At 37.3% G+C, this 15440-nt stretch overlaps 1 protein-coding gene across 1 annotated transcript in view; it reads right to left on the reverse strand.

Moving 5' to 3' along the window:
* The window catches only part of THSD7B (thrombospondin type 1 domain containing 7B), a 797596-nt gene that overhangs the window by 676606 nt on the left and 105550 nt on the right, over positions 1 to 15440 (reverse strand). The window contains exon 2 of the mRNA XM_033111445.1: positions 5874 to 6046. Coding sequence (XP_032967336.1) covers positions 5874 to 6012 — 139 coding nt within the window. The 5' untranslated portion in view covers positions 6013 to 6046. The remainder of the gene's footprint in view (positions 1 to 5873; positions 6047 to 15440) is intronic.

The following is a 15440-nucleotide window of genomic DNA, read 5'->3' on the forward strand; positions in this document are numbered from 1 at the left end:
GGAATGGAGAAGTTAAATTGTCATTTTTTGCATATGACATGATTCTTTATATAGAAAACCCTGAAGACTCCACACATGCACACATACACAAAATACCTATTAGAAACAATAAATACAGTAAAGTTGCCAGCTATAAAATCAACATACAAAAAAACCATTGCATTTCTATATACTAACAATGAAATTTTAGTAAAATAAATGAAAAAAATTTAAAAATTTCTTTTGCAATTTCAACAAAAAGAATAAAATACCTATGAATAAACTTAACAAAGGATATGAGGGACCTATACACTAAAAACTATAAGACATTAGTAAAAGAAATTGAAGAAGACACAAAGAAATGGAAAGATATTCCATAAACTGGAAGAATCAACATAGTAAAAATGGCCATATTACCCAAAGCAAGATACAGATTTAATGCAATCCCCATCAAAATCCCAATGGCACTTTTTCAAGAAATAAAACAAAAAAGTCCCATGATTTGTATGGAGTCACAAAAGACGCCTAGTAACCAAAGCAATCCTAAGACAAAAGAACAAGGCTGGAGGTATCACACTCCCTGACTTCATTTTGTACTACAAAGTGACAATAATCAAAACAGCATGGTATTAGCAGAAAAACAGATACATAGATCAATGGAATAGAATTGAAAACCCAGAAATAAACCCACATATATGAGGGCAGATAATTTTCAACAAAGGAGCCAAAAACATACATGAGAGAAAAGACAGCCTCTTTGATAAATGGTGCTGGGAAAATTGGAAAGCCATGTGCAAAAGAATGAAACTAGACTGCTATATGTCACCATATACCACAATTAACTCAAAATGGATCAAAGACCTAAACATAAGATCTGAAACAATAAACTGCATTGAAGAAAACATAGGTAGTAAACTTATGGACCTTGGGTTCAGAGAGGATTTTATAAACCTGACCTGAAAGGGAAGGGAAGTAAGAGCTAAAATAAATGAATGGCACTATATTTCAAACTAAAAAGCTTCTGCACAGAAAAAGAAACCAACAACAAGACAAAGAAGCAACCCACCAAATGGGAGAAAATAAAGGTCTAATATCCAAAATAAATAAAGAACTAATAAAACTCAACAACAACGAAGAACAAAGAATCCAATTAAAAAATGGACAGAGGATCTGAAAAGACACTTCTCTCTACAAGACATACAAACAGCCAACAGATGTATGAAAAAATGCTGAACTTCACTAGCTATCAGGGAAATGCAAATCAAAACCACCATGAGATAGCACCTCAAACCAGTTAGAATGGCTGTCATCAACAAGACAAATAATACCAACTGTTGGAGAGGCTGTGGAGAAAAGGGAACCCTCACACTCTGCTGGTGGGTATGTAAATTGGTACTGGCGCTATGAAAAACAGTATGGAGGTTCCTCAAACAATTAAGAATAGAATTACCATATGACCCAGCAATCCCTAGCCTGGGTATATACCCAAAAAAATCTGAAAATATTTATTCATAAAGATATGTACCCTGATGTTCATTGCAGCATTATTCATGGTGGCTAAGACATGGAAACAACCAAAGTATCCTTCGATGGATAACTGGATAAAGATGTGGTACATATACAAAATGGAATATTACTTGGCCATAAGAAAGATGAAATACTGCCATTTACAACAACATGGATGAATTTTGAGATTATCATGCTAAGCAAATAAGTCAAACAGGAAAAGTCAAGAACCATTTGACTTACTCATATGTCGGATATAAAACTCAAAGGAACAAGACAAAGAAACAAAAACTCATAGACACAAACAATGGTTTAATGGTTACCAGAGGGTAAAGGAGGAGGTGAGGTAATAGAAGAGGGAAAAGGGGGTCAAATATATGGTGATGTATTATGGAAATGTACACTTGAAACCTATATAATTTTACTAACTAATGTCACCCCAATAAATGTAATAAATAAATACATTAAAAGAAAGGTCAAATTATGTGACCACTTTTTCTAAACTTTCCAAATTCTATCTCCCCAAAGTAAAAGCCAAAACTGTGTTTTGATCCCTGAATTCATACCTAATTTGGACCCCATACTCCTCTGACCGGATTTCCAATCACTGTCCGTGTTCACTCTGTGCCACATGCTGACATCCTCTCTGGTCCTCAAACATGACACACATGCTCCTGTCTCAGGGCCTTTTGCCATTGTTCCTTCCATCTCAAATATTTTTCACCCCAATATCCACGTAGCTGGCTCTCTCACTTCCTTCAAGTCTCTACTCAAATTCACTTCCTCTATAATCACCCTATAGCCCACCTACTTAAAATTTTCATCTCTCACCTATCACTGCATATCCCTCCTCCTTACCTTATCTTTCCTTCTAAGCACCTATCACCATCTAACATACTCTCTATTTAGCCTCCTCATTATGTTTATTACCCTGTTCATGAGGACCAAAGATTTATCTGTTTATTCTCAATTTATCGCACGTGCTTGTAATATTACCTGGCACATAGTAAGGACTCAAGTATTAGTGGAATGAAGCAACACTTTACAACCAATACTGAGGACTTTTTTAAGAGACCACTAGTTAGTGTTTCTTCAGAAACCGTGATTTGTTTTTCTCTATGCAGACATGAATAGTTATATTTACCAAAACAACAAGCAACATCATTCCTTATCTGATAGTGTTGCTGACATGATCCTTCTTTCTTGGCAGGCATGACAGATTGCCTGACACTAAATATAGATCAGAGGATCTCATCACAATGATGATTGGCACTCAACAGCCTTGTCAGATCAATGATCCTATGGCCTACAGCTCTCCAGTCTCTCCCCTCAGGATAGAAATCCTTAGCAACAGATTATATCATTCCCTTAGTATTCATCAATCCATTGTTTACCCAAAGCCAGGACTCACTTAGAAATGCCTCTAATTTGGACGAGGTGGACTAACATCTAATCTATAGACTCCAGGGGGAAAAACAATAGACATCAGCAAAGGGTTTAAGTGGTTGACACTACAATCGAAACCCAGAGAATGGTTTCTAGGTTTTTAAAACAAAGTACATTACTCCGGGTCTCCATGGAAATCTGTTCAAATTCCAGATTACATTGGACCTGATTTGCTGGATTTTATAACATACTCCAAAAAAATGTAGCTGATTCAACTACAGTACAGTTTTACTGTTGTTTAATCCAAATGAAATATAATAAACTCTTGCATAAGCACATAACAGATTCCAAGATATTGAGCTTTTTTCTGAAGGTGATGACCCAGAATTGCTCTAGGACATGACTCCTCAAATTGATTTGTTTACCTTTAAAATAATGTTGCATTCATGTTAGTATTATATATAATACCAAAAACCTCTGAAATGCCAAGCAATAGGGAAAGAAAAGATAAACCAATACGGCACTGGTTAAATAAATTATTAAATAAAAATACAAAAGAATACTATGCAACCATTAAAAGACAAAATTGATCAACGTGCACTAATATATAATATTCAACAAGATACCATTATATGATAAAAAGCAAACTGCAAAAAAAGGACACAGAGCATGACTCTGTATGAAGTGGTGTGTGAATATATGCACATATATGTATTATGAATTTGAATATTTTCAGATCCACATTCTCCACCATTCTCCCCCCCCTGCCCAGGAAGCTGGTCCGTATGGACACAGCAATGGGCTCCCTTGTCTTGTGGCTGCTGGTTGGATTTAGCCAATGGGAGCCCTGGTAGAAGGTGCGAGAACAAGGGTTGTTCATTCCCCTGATCCCCTTCCCACTTGGACTACAGCTTGGTTATGACCCTCTAAAGGCCACAGCATCTGTCAGCCATCCTCTCCATAAAGTTCTCTCTCCAAATTTCAGAAACAACTTTCTTTCTTTGCCCCTGCAGGCCCAGAAGTCATAAAGACTAATACTAGCTCAGGGGCACTCGCCAATTCCTTGTAGCTATTCTTAAACCCTGCTCGCACTTTCCCACTGTTGTAAATAGTCCTTTTATCCAACTCTTTTCAATTACCCACTATGCATATACCGTTTATTTTTGGCAGAACCCCAATTAACGCTAATAATAATAGGTGTGTATTTTATGTGGTTTATATACACAAACATGCATAGAGATGTGCTTACATGAGCAAGGAATATTTTTGAAGGCTACATAAGAGTGGAGAATGGAATACACAGCCCAGACTTTTGCTTTTAATTTTGTATATTTCAAATGTTTTCTACTTTTAAAATATCTGGTCATCTACAAGTAATGAATTTGTAATTTAGAAGTAAAACCACATAAGAAATATGTACATATTATTACATTTTTCTACAACATATTAAGAGGGAAAGAAGCAATGAATACCAGGGAAAATGTGAGTGATGACGTAGATATTCATTTTGAATGACGCAATGTGTCTGATAGGAAGGATTCTTACTCTGAAACTTAAGGTTAACAGTTATCAAAGTATTTATCCACTATAGAGTGGGTCTCTGTACCATCTTTTTCCATTGACCTACTTTTAGAAAATCAGACTTATTTTTAAAATTTGCTTCAAAATAAGCCCATTTTCTTAACACATCTCATTCGTGTTTCAGATTTGCTACTTTCCATTTTAATTGCACTTTTTTTGAGAACGTTAGACAGGAGTGCAGTCATATAAATGTGCTTATTTAGAGTTAGTCTTTTGCGATTAAAACAAAATGGTCCCATTCACAGAAATGCAATATTGACTTTTAGAACTATTTCCAAATCTTCCTAACACTACCATGAGTTAAAAAATGCAAATCACTAATGTGGTATTAGGGCCCACAATTAAATTAATTTATAGGGACTTTAATGTAATTAAATTTCCTCCAAACTGTATCTCTAATGGTACTGGGTTTTTTACTTAATATACTTTAAAGCATAATTTACTTTCATTTTTGCAAAGTCATTTAAATATTATAAATATCTCTTATACATATTTTCATGGTGACACAATACATTTGCAGTCTATTTAATTCACAGATGATGAGACTAAAATGAAAACTCTTTAAGGACCATACATCTTCTACAACATCACATTTTCCAGTTCCAAGATATTAAGCATATAAGTTATCTGTATTTGCAAGAATGGACTCTTGAAACAGTAATAAATATGTTAAATGATCTGATTGTGAAACGCTAAGAATATTAAAATCTAGAGCAATGAAAAACATCAGTGATACAAACAGCCAAGATAACTGGGGTTCATAATTTAAGTTAATAAATTATTAGCCTTTAAAATTAAATTGAACAGATCTTTTCCACAGCCAAATTAAGGAAGTATTTAGAGAAGGACATAAGTTATAGGCAAGCCTCCAAACCTCAATTCATATAGTTATGTACAGGGTAGCTAAGGATCTCAAAACACATTAAGGTGACTTTATAATCATAATTAACGAGCAAAGTTGTTAGGATAATTTTTTCATGCTCCCAAACCTAGATATTCAGGTTCTGTACTAGAAAGTATTCAATAGTAAATAGCTAACTAGCTTGTACTCTAAAAGAAAGACACATATAGAACTGGTCCAATGCATCTGTAGCTGGGGATATCAGCTGAATTCAGATGTCATTTTTGCTACAAATGTGCTGCACAGTGGTGATATATTTGACAAAGGAGAAGCAGTTGTAACTATGGAGATCATAACTATAATTGACAACAATGTGAAAATTCAGAAGGATAACAAGCATCACGGATGGAGGTGACAATTATGCAGGAATAAAAATCAAATGTAAGCTTTATTATCATGAAGAAGACTCTATTTTTCCTCTCAGGATATTCCCCACTACTCCACAAAAAAGAACAAGCATGGAAATAATTTTCTTCTCATTAATGAAAATGGGACAAAGGAACAGCCAGGGCATTCCTACCTGGTTTCCAGATGAACTGATTATCCTTTTTGCCTTCCAAATGAGCTGCATGGGACAGCAAGAGAGAAAGGAACAGAAATAACTTCCTCATGTTCCTCCATACCCAGCAAGTAACAGCCAGATTACCCCTTGGAAACATTCTTCAGATTTTCAGCCTCTTGACTTGACTATTCCTAAAAGAAAAAAGAAAGTCAGATAAGATTTTTCTGTACAGAAATTAGGAAACCTTACCTTGACTGCTAGAACCTTTTTCATGAGTGCATTACAAATTTTCCATTACCATAAAGAAAGTACATATATTAAGATTTTCAGATCAGCAGTTAATTAACCATGTTTTCAATTCTTACTCATTGAAGGCATTATCGGTTCTAGAAACTCCCCAGTCCCTCACTCAGTTTACTTTGATTTTTTAAAGCAGAATTGGCAGATACCTGGCATGTTCCCACCTTCTAGTCAACCAAACTCCTTGAGGAGCTCACAATTTGGGGAGTAAGATACACATACACAACAAAGTCCAAAATCTGGCAAGTACTGCTCTAACAGTAGTATTAAGAAAATGAGATGGAAAGACTGAGGAGGAGGCCATGAATTCTGTAATGAGAAAGAGAGAGTAAGAGAAGTCTGATACAAGATAATATTTGAGAAGACGTTTAGGGAAACATAAGGGCTTCAAGAAGCCAGGAAGCACATTTCAGAGAACTAGGTGCTGAAATGAATTCTGTGTTTGGGGACTGCTAGTGGTCCAGAGGATGCTGTGAAAGACACAAAAGTGGAGGGAGGAAGGGACAGAGATGAGACTTAGAACACAGGCTGGGGAGCAAATTGTAAAGAGCCTTGAATGCTATGTGAGGGATTAGGGCTTCATTCCGTAAATAGCAATAAGAATTATAGGAGAGAAAACGACCTTTAAATAACTGACATCAGGGTGCATAATGGATTACTGGTGGGTGTTACCAGAGAAATGGAGGCCAGTTAGGAATCTAGTGAACTAGTCCATGCAGGTATTGATGAATCAGGAGAGATTTGAAAGGTGTACTGAGGATGAATTGAAAGGATATGGATGGGATGTAAGAGAGAGAGAAGATAAAAAAGACAGCAAGACAGCAAACTTAGAGGACTGGACCCATGGGATTCTTTTACCAAAGAAACAGGAAGGGGGCACATTTTAAAAGGAAGCCAACAAGAATTCCCTTCAGATAATATTAAGTCTGATGTGCCTATAGCATATCCAGGTAGAGGTTTCCAAATGATAAAAAGAAAATTCTGCCTGGAGTTAAGGAGACCTGAACTAAATTGCCACAATAGATGTGTTAGCAAACTATATCAAGACACATAGGTAGAAAGGGATAAAATGAATAAACCATAAAAGGATATCAAGGGTACAAGTTATTTCCTCTAAGTATCTGACTGGGTGCTTCCTAGTGACCAAAGAAAAGAAATAGCTCCTATAGCCTCCAAGTACATAGGAATAAATTACATATTCTGCTTTTTTTACTATTGTTTTTGAAGAAGCTATGGGGCTGCTCAAAAGCACTGATGGAATTTACCCCGAGAGTCCTCGTAAATACAGATGATGTTCACCAATAAAAGAGACAAGGGCAAGGTGTATATGGTGGAGTCTCAGGGCACTCCTAGAACACTCCACAGTCACAGTGACAAAGTACAAATCAGTAAAACTGATTCTACAAGGAGTCAAGCAATGAAGTTCAAGTATACAGCTCTCGGAGGGCCTGCCTTGATGCAGGGATGAAGAGAATACTTGGATAAACAACCAAAAGCTTTTCTTCAAACTTCTGTATTGCATACCAATATCAAGAAGCATAAAAGAGAAGGGCTCCAGCTGACATAAAATAGGGCTCTCTTGCTCGACTCTTTGTCCCCAAGGGACTGTTGGAATATTTCATGGAAACTTTGGGACCTTACTGGACACAATTCAAAAACCTCTGGCCTGGAGAACTGAACTGGCCACATTTCCTTGTGGTAGGCATCCAAGAGTATGATTTACCACAACTGTGCTTTTGCTAAAGGTTGGCCACTAAGGATATTAACTTTCCTTTATTCTAAGGCTATTGCTAGCTCATATGGTATTTCTGTGTGTATCAGAAAAAGATAACCCCTCCTCAAGTAAAATTGTTTTTAAGTTAGTATATTATTACACAATGTGAATTTTTCCGGCCACGAGACCTTTCCCACACCCCACTGACAGCATCCCAGCTTGTGGGCACACACGGGGCCGCTGTGTCTCCTTTGCTCACATGAAGAAACTTATACATTAGCATTAGAAAGCATACTCTGCGCCCTCCCTCCTACTTCCCAGGTGAGGAGACAGTGCCACATTCAGAGATGGAGCTATGGGGGAGCTTGAGAAGCACCTCAGGAGACCTCCAGGAGTGGTTGGGAATAGAGCACAGCCACGACATATGTGTTTGCCTGTGGGTGCCCACCCTGCTGCAGGTACAAGGCCAAGGGGTCGTGTTGGGTTTGTGTAGGAAGGGGCTCTCCCTTCCAGCTCGAAGCCCTGGAATCTCAGCTCCCACCACAAGCTCCCATGTAAGTTAGCATCTGTCTACCATGTGATTTGTGCTCCCTTAGGCAAGACATCTTTGTACACACACACACACACACACACACACACACTCACACACACACACTCACTCACTAGAATGGGGATGTTTCTAATGTCAAATCTACATGCTGTAAGAAGCAACACAACAACGAATGCTTTGGACATTTTATCATGATATTTTAAAGTCTGTCTAAGTCTTTTGTCTCAATGGATAGTCATCTCACTTGTGCTGAAAGATGGACTGAAGATAAGCCATTAATTTCCTTAGAAACCAACAAAGAATCCTCTCTCTCTCAAACATACAAGATTAATTTTTTACAGTATAGATTTGATACAAAGACTTTAGTCTGGACATTTTTCAGAAGACACCATTGCCATTAATTCCACTGAGGCAGCTAAAAAAAATCTAACTATCACCCCCATAAAACAATATAACTTCCTAGTGAACACTACAAAGCAAAGTAGTTGAAAAATATACCCTTGGGAAAGCAAATGAACTAGCCTTCTGCATAATGAGGGATTCAATTCACTGCAACGCTACAGAACTTTGGATACAAATGATGATTTGTGTTTGATCCTAAGTTATTATTATTATTAATAAAGTAATAACCTAGCAGGACTAGCTCACTATGGAGGCCACTTCTATGACAGGAAATCATCAGGGTATACGTGAGGACTCTGTCCATTCTCATTAGTGGGAGACATCTATCCATCATATCTAAAAACATATTTGACTCATCGAAATGTAAACTGAAGGGAAGGAGGACCAAAAGCATATTTGCTACGCTCTAAATGGCTATAGGTGGGAAGCCAAAAAGAGTTTTAAAAGAATTAGGAGTTTCAGTGAGACCACAAGTGAGTTGGAATGATTAGGCAAGAATTTATATATAAATATTTTGAATTTTGAATTTTGCCATCAATCGTTGGATTTTAACTGCAAAAAAAAAATAATAACAATAATAACACACATATTAAAATTACCTGAACAGTCTGCTGTAAGCACTGTTCTCCTCTGAGGCTTCCCCACTGGTCGAGAGCCCTGTACTGGCTCCGCAAATGGACCCAATGTCTTTAAGGTTCCTTTTGTATTCACTTAAGCCACGACCCACCACTGGGTGGGAGATGCCTGGGCAGCATGGGTGGAGAGCCTACTAGATGTCTGCCATCACCATATCTCCTGGCTGTCACTGTCTAACAAGAATAGTGCCAGTAGAAACCCAAGCCTGATTTCATTTCCCCCACAGGATTAACAAAATGTTTTAATTCATGGGCATTACAGGCTATGACACCCACTCCAGGAACAAAGTGTACAGCTTCTACAATGAAAGTCTCTCAATCCTTTTCCTGTATCTCAATGACTGTCAATATAATTTCATCCAGAAATAATGTTAAAATTCTTAACTTCAAGCTCTCCCTTTTTTTAAATTTTATTTTGACCAGAAAAATAATCCAAAATACAGATCTTAAAGAATGAACAAAATCATCTCCATTGTCACAACAGTCCTACTCCTAAAATACCCACATATTTTTAGGATCTGTGTTACCCCTAACCCTATACCTCATTACCTCCCTTTTCCCAAGAAACTTGAGGACAAGATGGGAAACCAGATTTGATGAAGCTTCCACCATTTGTCATGCTGCATGGTTTATATACATAAGTAAAATGAGAATATCTGCTGACTTGATGGAAAGTGCAGAGTGGAATTTGAACACAGGTTTGTCTCTACTAAACGATATTGCCTCTTTCCTCCAAATGCTTTCCTCCAAACGAAATTGCCTCTTTCCTCCAAATAACTTACTAAATTATTCCTTGGAAGACAATGACAGTCATTCTTATATCCATTACTTGAAAAGCCACAAAAGAGTTAAAAACAAACAAAATGAGAGGAAACAAGAAACAATTAGATTCCACTCCTTTGTATAACACAAATGTAAAAATGATATAACTATGATAAATATAGTTATTTATCTATATATCTATATCTATATCTATATCTATATCTATATCTATCTATCTATCTATCTATCTATCTATATATATATATATACACATATACATTGCAGGGAATATATGCTACCTATAGTGGCATGAATAATTTATATCATGAAGGTCATTGAGTTTCCCAATCAACTTATGTACTCTATATCTTAGCATCCAAAATGTATTTGCAAGGTTAGCTCTAAACTGATGAATACTAAGAGAAATAAAAAAAAAAACAGTTTCTCCTTTAAACCTCAGTTTTCTAATCATTCAAAGGCCCTTCAAACTATGAAAAATGTGTCTTAAACTTCATATGCATTTCATTTTCCCTTAAACATATTCTTATCATTGAAGTCCCCGAATATTTTAAAAGCACACAACTTTAAAAAATAAAATAAAATAAAAATGATTCCAATTTGCTTTCAGCCTGAAAGAACAGCAATAAGTGGGAGAAAAGAAAACTTGACCATCCATATCCCCATAGTGCCATCTCATGGCAACTGTGCAGAGAAGATGGCTCAATAAAGATAACCACGTAACGGGCTGGAGGTGAGGATACCCACTGTCAAGACCAACTCAACTGACCAAGATGGCGACTCCAATTACAAGTGATCATTCACTAAATACTGCTGGAGAAAGCACAGAGGCGTTTGCTTTTTCTCAGCTATCTGCCTAATTTCTGACTGCAAGTTTGTACATTCCATTTCATTTTTGAAAAACCATCAATATATAGAATATTGACCTAAGTACTCCATTGAACTCTCACCAAAGCCCTATGAAGTAGTTATTCATATTTCCTCCATTTTAGAGATGAGGAAACTGAGGCATGGAAAGTTAAAGGACAAGCCCAAGGTCACGGAGATAGTGGGTTGTCTGCAAGTGATCTCAAAGGTCTTCCTCTGAAACGAGAGAAACTAATATTGTAACCCAATATCGATGCAAGCAGTTTTCAAAACCCGAGTATGTTGATCCTTTATAACCCCAGGGAAGATCTCTCAGAGAAGCTTCTGCAAGGCCATTTACTTATCATTTCTCTTAATCTTTTATTCCAAGGTCACCTCTGCCAGAAAACATCAAAGCTAGATTAGAAAACAGGTCTGACACCACAGCCCTGATCTGTTTATTGCATCACAAGTGGTGACTCTGGTCTTGGAGCCTCAGGGTCCTCATGTACAAAATGAGGAGGACGTCACCCCATAACCCTTAGTGGGTGAGGATAGAATAAAATCATAAATGGAAAGTACTTAGATGAGCGCCAGCCAGAAGATGAGCGCTCACTAAAGGGTCACCATTGTTACAAATGTCATTACTCTCTCAAAATTCGGAAAAAAGCTTACTCCAGCAACATTTAAGGAACAGTTTGAGTGCAATCTTCTTCTGCAGCCGAGGAATGAGAGATGATTTTTTCAACTGCCCGATCTTGCAATTTTGCACCTTGTTTCTGAAAGCACTCTGTACCAAGAGCCCCATTAAAAATTTGCACTGACCCCGGGAAGAAAAAAGCTGATATTATTATCTCCATTTTATGAGAGAGTTACCACTGGCCTCGCAATGACATGATGTTTAATAACTTCCTCAAGCCTTTTAACCACCAGCCTCTTCCTCCATGCCCGTCACCCTGCAGAATCCTCAATTATGCCAATATAAGGATGGGGTACCTGCAAACATACCACAAAAGTATGCAATCTTGTGGCTTTGGGCTACTGTAGTAATAATTGCAATACATTTGCATCATGTAATGAGACCATAGGAAAATTTGCACAAAGTCTACACAAATATTTGACCTGTCTTTGAACAAACTTTTGCCACAGGACTTAATACCTACAAGTCCTGGCTTGAGATGTGTTTGCCAGAACCTTCAAAACTACATCTTGGTAGCTGTCGCAGAGATATCCCTTGGCACATATCACTATATCTTCCTTTTCTTCTAGAACGACAACTTTTTCTGAATGTCTACCTGCCCTGTTTAAATATATAAATGTATATTTCATATATTTATGACAGTTCCGTATTTCTTTGCAGGTAGAGTGGCCACAGGGCAGTTTTGGCCAACAATTTGCTGAATTCAAGAGTATCAAGTGGATGGGGAAGAAGGAATGACTTCCCTTCTTTAATAAAGATATAAAACCCCAGAAGAAGAAAGTGTCAAAGTGTGGTTCTTTACCATTGACTCCTTCCCCATTATCCCTGCTTGGAACACAGACATCATGGCTGGAGGTCCAAGAGCCATCTTGAGATAGATCATGGGGCTAAATGCCACACACTAGGAATGATGCAGAAGAAACCTGAAAAGCAAATGCCATCATGGAGCTTCAGCAACTGTCCTAGATTATCAACCTCTGGACTTTTTGCTTTGTAAGAAAAAATAATCACTCTGTTTTAAGCCATTTTGTGTGTGTGTTTCATATTACAGAGCTGAAAGCAACTCTGACTCCTACAGTACCCATGTCCCTAAATGCAGTGGCCTATTTATAGACGCACCTATTTGTATGAGTGAGCCTCTATGACTTTGACAGATTGAAACACAACTTCTCACATGAGGCAAGCAACACATTGAAACTCGCTGTGAACCTGACAGTAGATGTCCCTATTTCTAAGCAGGTGAGGTCGGTTTACTCTCTACATTGACTTTTTCAGGTAAATATATGCAGTATTAAAAGAAAAGTAACATGTATCTGTTGCCATTTTTTGTAAGTGTCACTGCAGGGAAGAAAGGGCCCTTCATGTATAAGAAACTATAAATAAAGGAGAAAGGTAGTGATTACTCTGGCAAGCTGTCTCAGGTTCCCCAATGAAAACAGCCATTCATACACACCTAGTCTAGAATCAGAACATATTTATGTAGCTATCTTCTATGCAGTTGTCAAGCCCTCCCTGAAGATATGGACACGTTCTTGTAATTTTAGAATGACATCCCATCACCTCGTGAAAAATCATCTCATTACCTCATGAAATCATGTCCTCATGACGCCCTAGCATTCCTGGTTGTTGCTCAAATCTTCCACTCCCTCTTTCTTAATCCTTTTTCTCATTTGGGACAGGGGCACCAAATTTTCCTCACTTTCTTACTTCTCACTGGCCACTTCTTCTCAGCCTCCTTTTCTAGATTTTCCCCTCATTCTGATCTCTAAATTGATGTATCGCTGACTGTCCTCAAACTCCTTTTCTTCTTTAGATTTGTTCATTTGCCCAGTGATTTTTAGTCCCCCCAGCTTTAAATGCCATGCTTCATGATTCCCATTTCTCCATATCCACTCCCGTATCTCCAGTCCTGGATTGTTCCTTGAACTTGTACATCTACCTTATCACTGAACATCTCCACATGGATGTCTGGTAGGTAACTCACAGGTAGCACACATAACAGAACTTATGGTTCCCCTACGTAGTCTGCAGCCCCGTTCTCCCCTCAGTGTCCCTGTCTCAATAACGGTACCACACTTCGTCAGGAGTTATCCTGAAATCCTTTCTCTCACGTCTGAAAACCAATCCATTAGCAAATCTAATGGGCAAGACCTTCACAATCTATGCAGTACTAGGCCATTTCCCATCTTTTTTGCCACTACCTTCCTAGGGCAACCCACCCTTATTTCTCACCTAAGCAACTGCATCAGCCTCCTAACTGGTTTTCCCTCTTTCACTCTTCGTTGCCTTCTATGCACTTTTCACAGAAAATCCAGAATAATCTTTAGGAAAGAAAAATACACTTCCTTCCTTAAAATCCTCTCATCACTTCCCATCACAGAATAAAATCTAAGGGCTTCACTGGTTGGACTTTCACTTCCTCTCCATCTTACTACTCTCCATTCACTCTTCTAGCCCAGATATCCTGTCCTCTTTCTTGTCCTTCAAGCAAGACCCTCTCAAGGTCCTTGCATTGCTATCGCCTCGGTATCCACAAGGCTTGCTTCCTCAGTTAACTCTTCTCAAAGGCTTCCCCAGACCATGGCCTGTTCATCAGAGTTGCAATCAATCTATCTTCTTGACATTTGTTTCTTGTTTATGTGTAACACTTAGAAAAGATCAATACCTGACAATCTAATATATATTGGTTTAGTCGTTTGTTTTCATCTCCTCAAGTATTATCTACATACTTTATCTAGTTCATTTGTTATATGCCCAGTGCCTAGTATATTGCCTGGCAAAAAGTAGATATTCAATAGAGATTCACTAAATGAATAAATGGATTCTTGAGTCTACATTTGTAAATTTTTTTCTAGTTAAGTTTTCTTGATCTTGGACCATGAATTTGATGAAGATTCTTTAGCATACAATGGGAGACAGATGGCTAGAAAAGTCCAACTACCTGAAAAAATTAGATTACTTTGAAATACATTAAAAATCATTTCTAAGATCTCAACATTTGGAACATACGTAATGTATTCAAACATACAGGTAGTGGGATCGATACTATCTGCTGCAAATTTAAGATAGAACTAGTGTTGACTCCGATTTTTTTCAAAAAATCATATGTCCATGTTTTTTAGATAATAAATTATTTACTATTTTAAAGCACAAAATGGCTTCCAAACATAAAGTTTTATGCCTCTTATGGGACAGAAATATAATTATGAAATCAAAGAAAACAGAATTTATCTGAAAGGAATGGTTTCTAAAATGTATAATTTCTTTCTTCTCATCTGAGGACCTTCCTCGCATTATTATTTGACAATACGATCACTACTGAATGCTGATCTGCTTCAGTAAAAGATGTCGTCAGGATCATAATCCTTGCATTTAAAGCAAAAAGAAAATCAATTGATTAAAATGTATATTTGTCATTTTAACTTTAATGGCTACTATAATTTATTCAATGTACAGACAAATAGAAAGTATTTGAATTGAGAGCAGCAATAGGTTCTCTCCTAAATAACATTTAAGTCAGTTTTTGCACAGGCCAATGGCAAACTTTACAATGTTATGAGTTTCTGTTGGTTTGAGTTTCTGAATTCCCTCCTCTGGGCTCAGTAAAGTTAATTTAGTAGTTGTAAAAACCTGAAAATCATTTGAGTGATGGTAAAAA

This window comes from Rhinolophus ferrumequinum, chromosome 8 (genome assembly GCF_004115265.2).
Source record: "Rhinolophus ferrumequinum isolate MPI-CBG mRhiFer1 chromosome 8, mRhiFer1_v1.p, whole genome shotgun sequence".
Lineage (NCBI taxonomy): Eukaryota > Metazoa > Chordata > Mammalia > Chiroptera > Rhinolophidae > Rhinolophus > Rhinolophus ferrumequinum.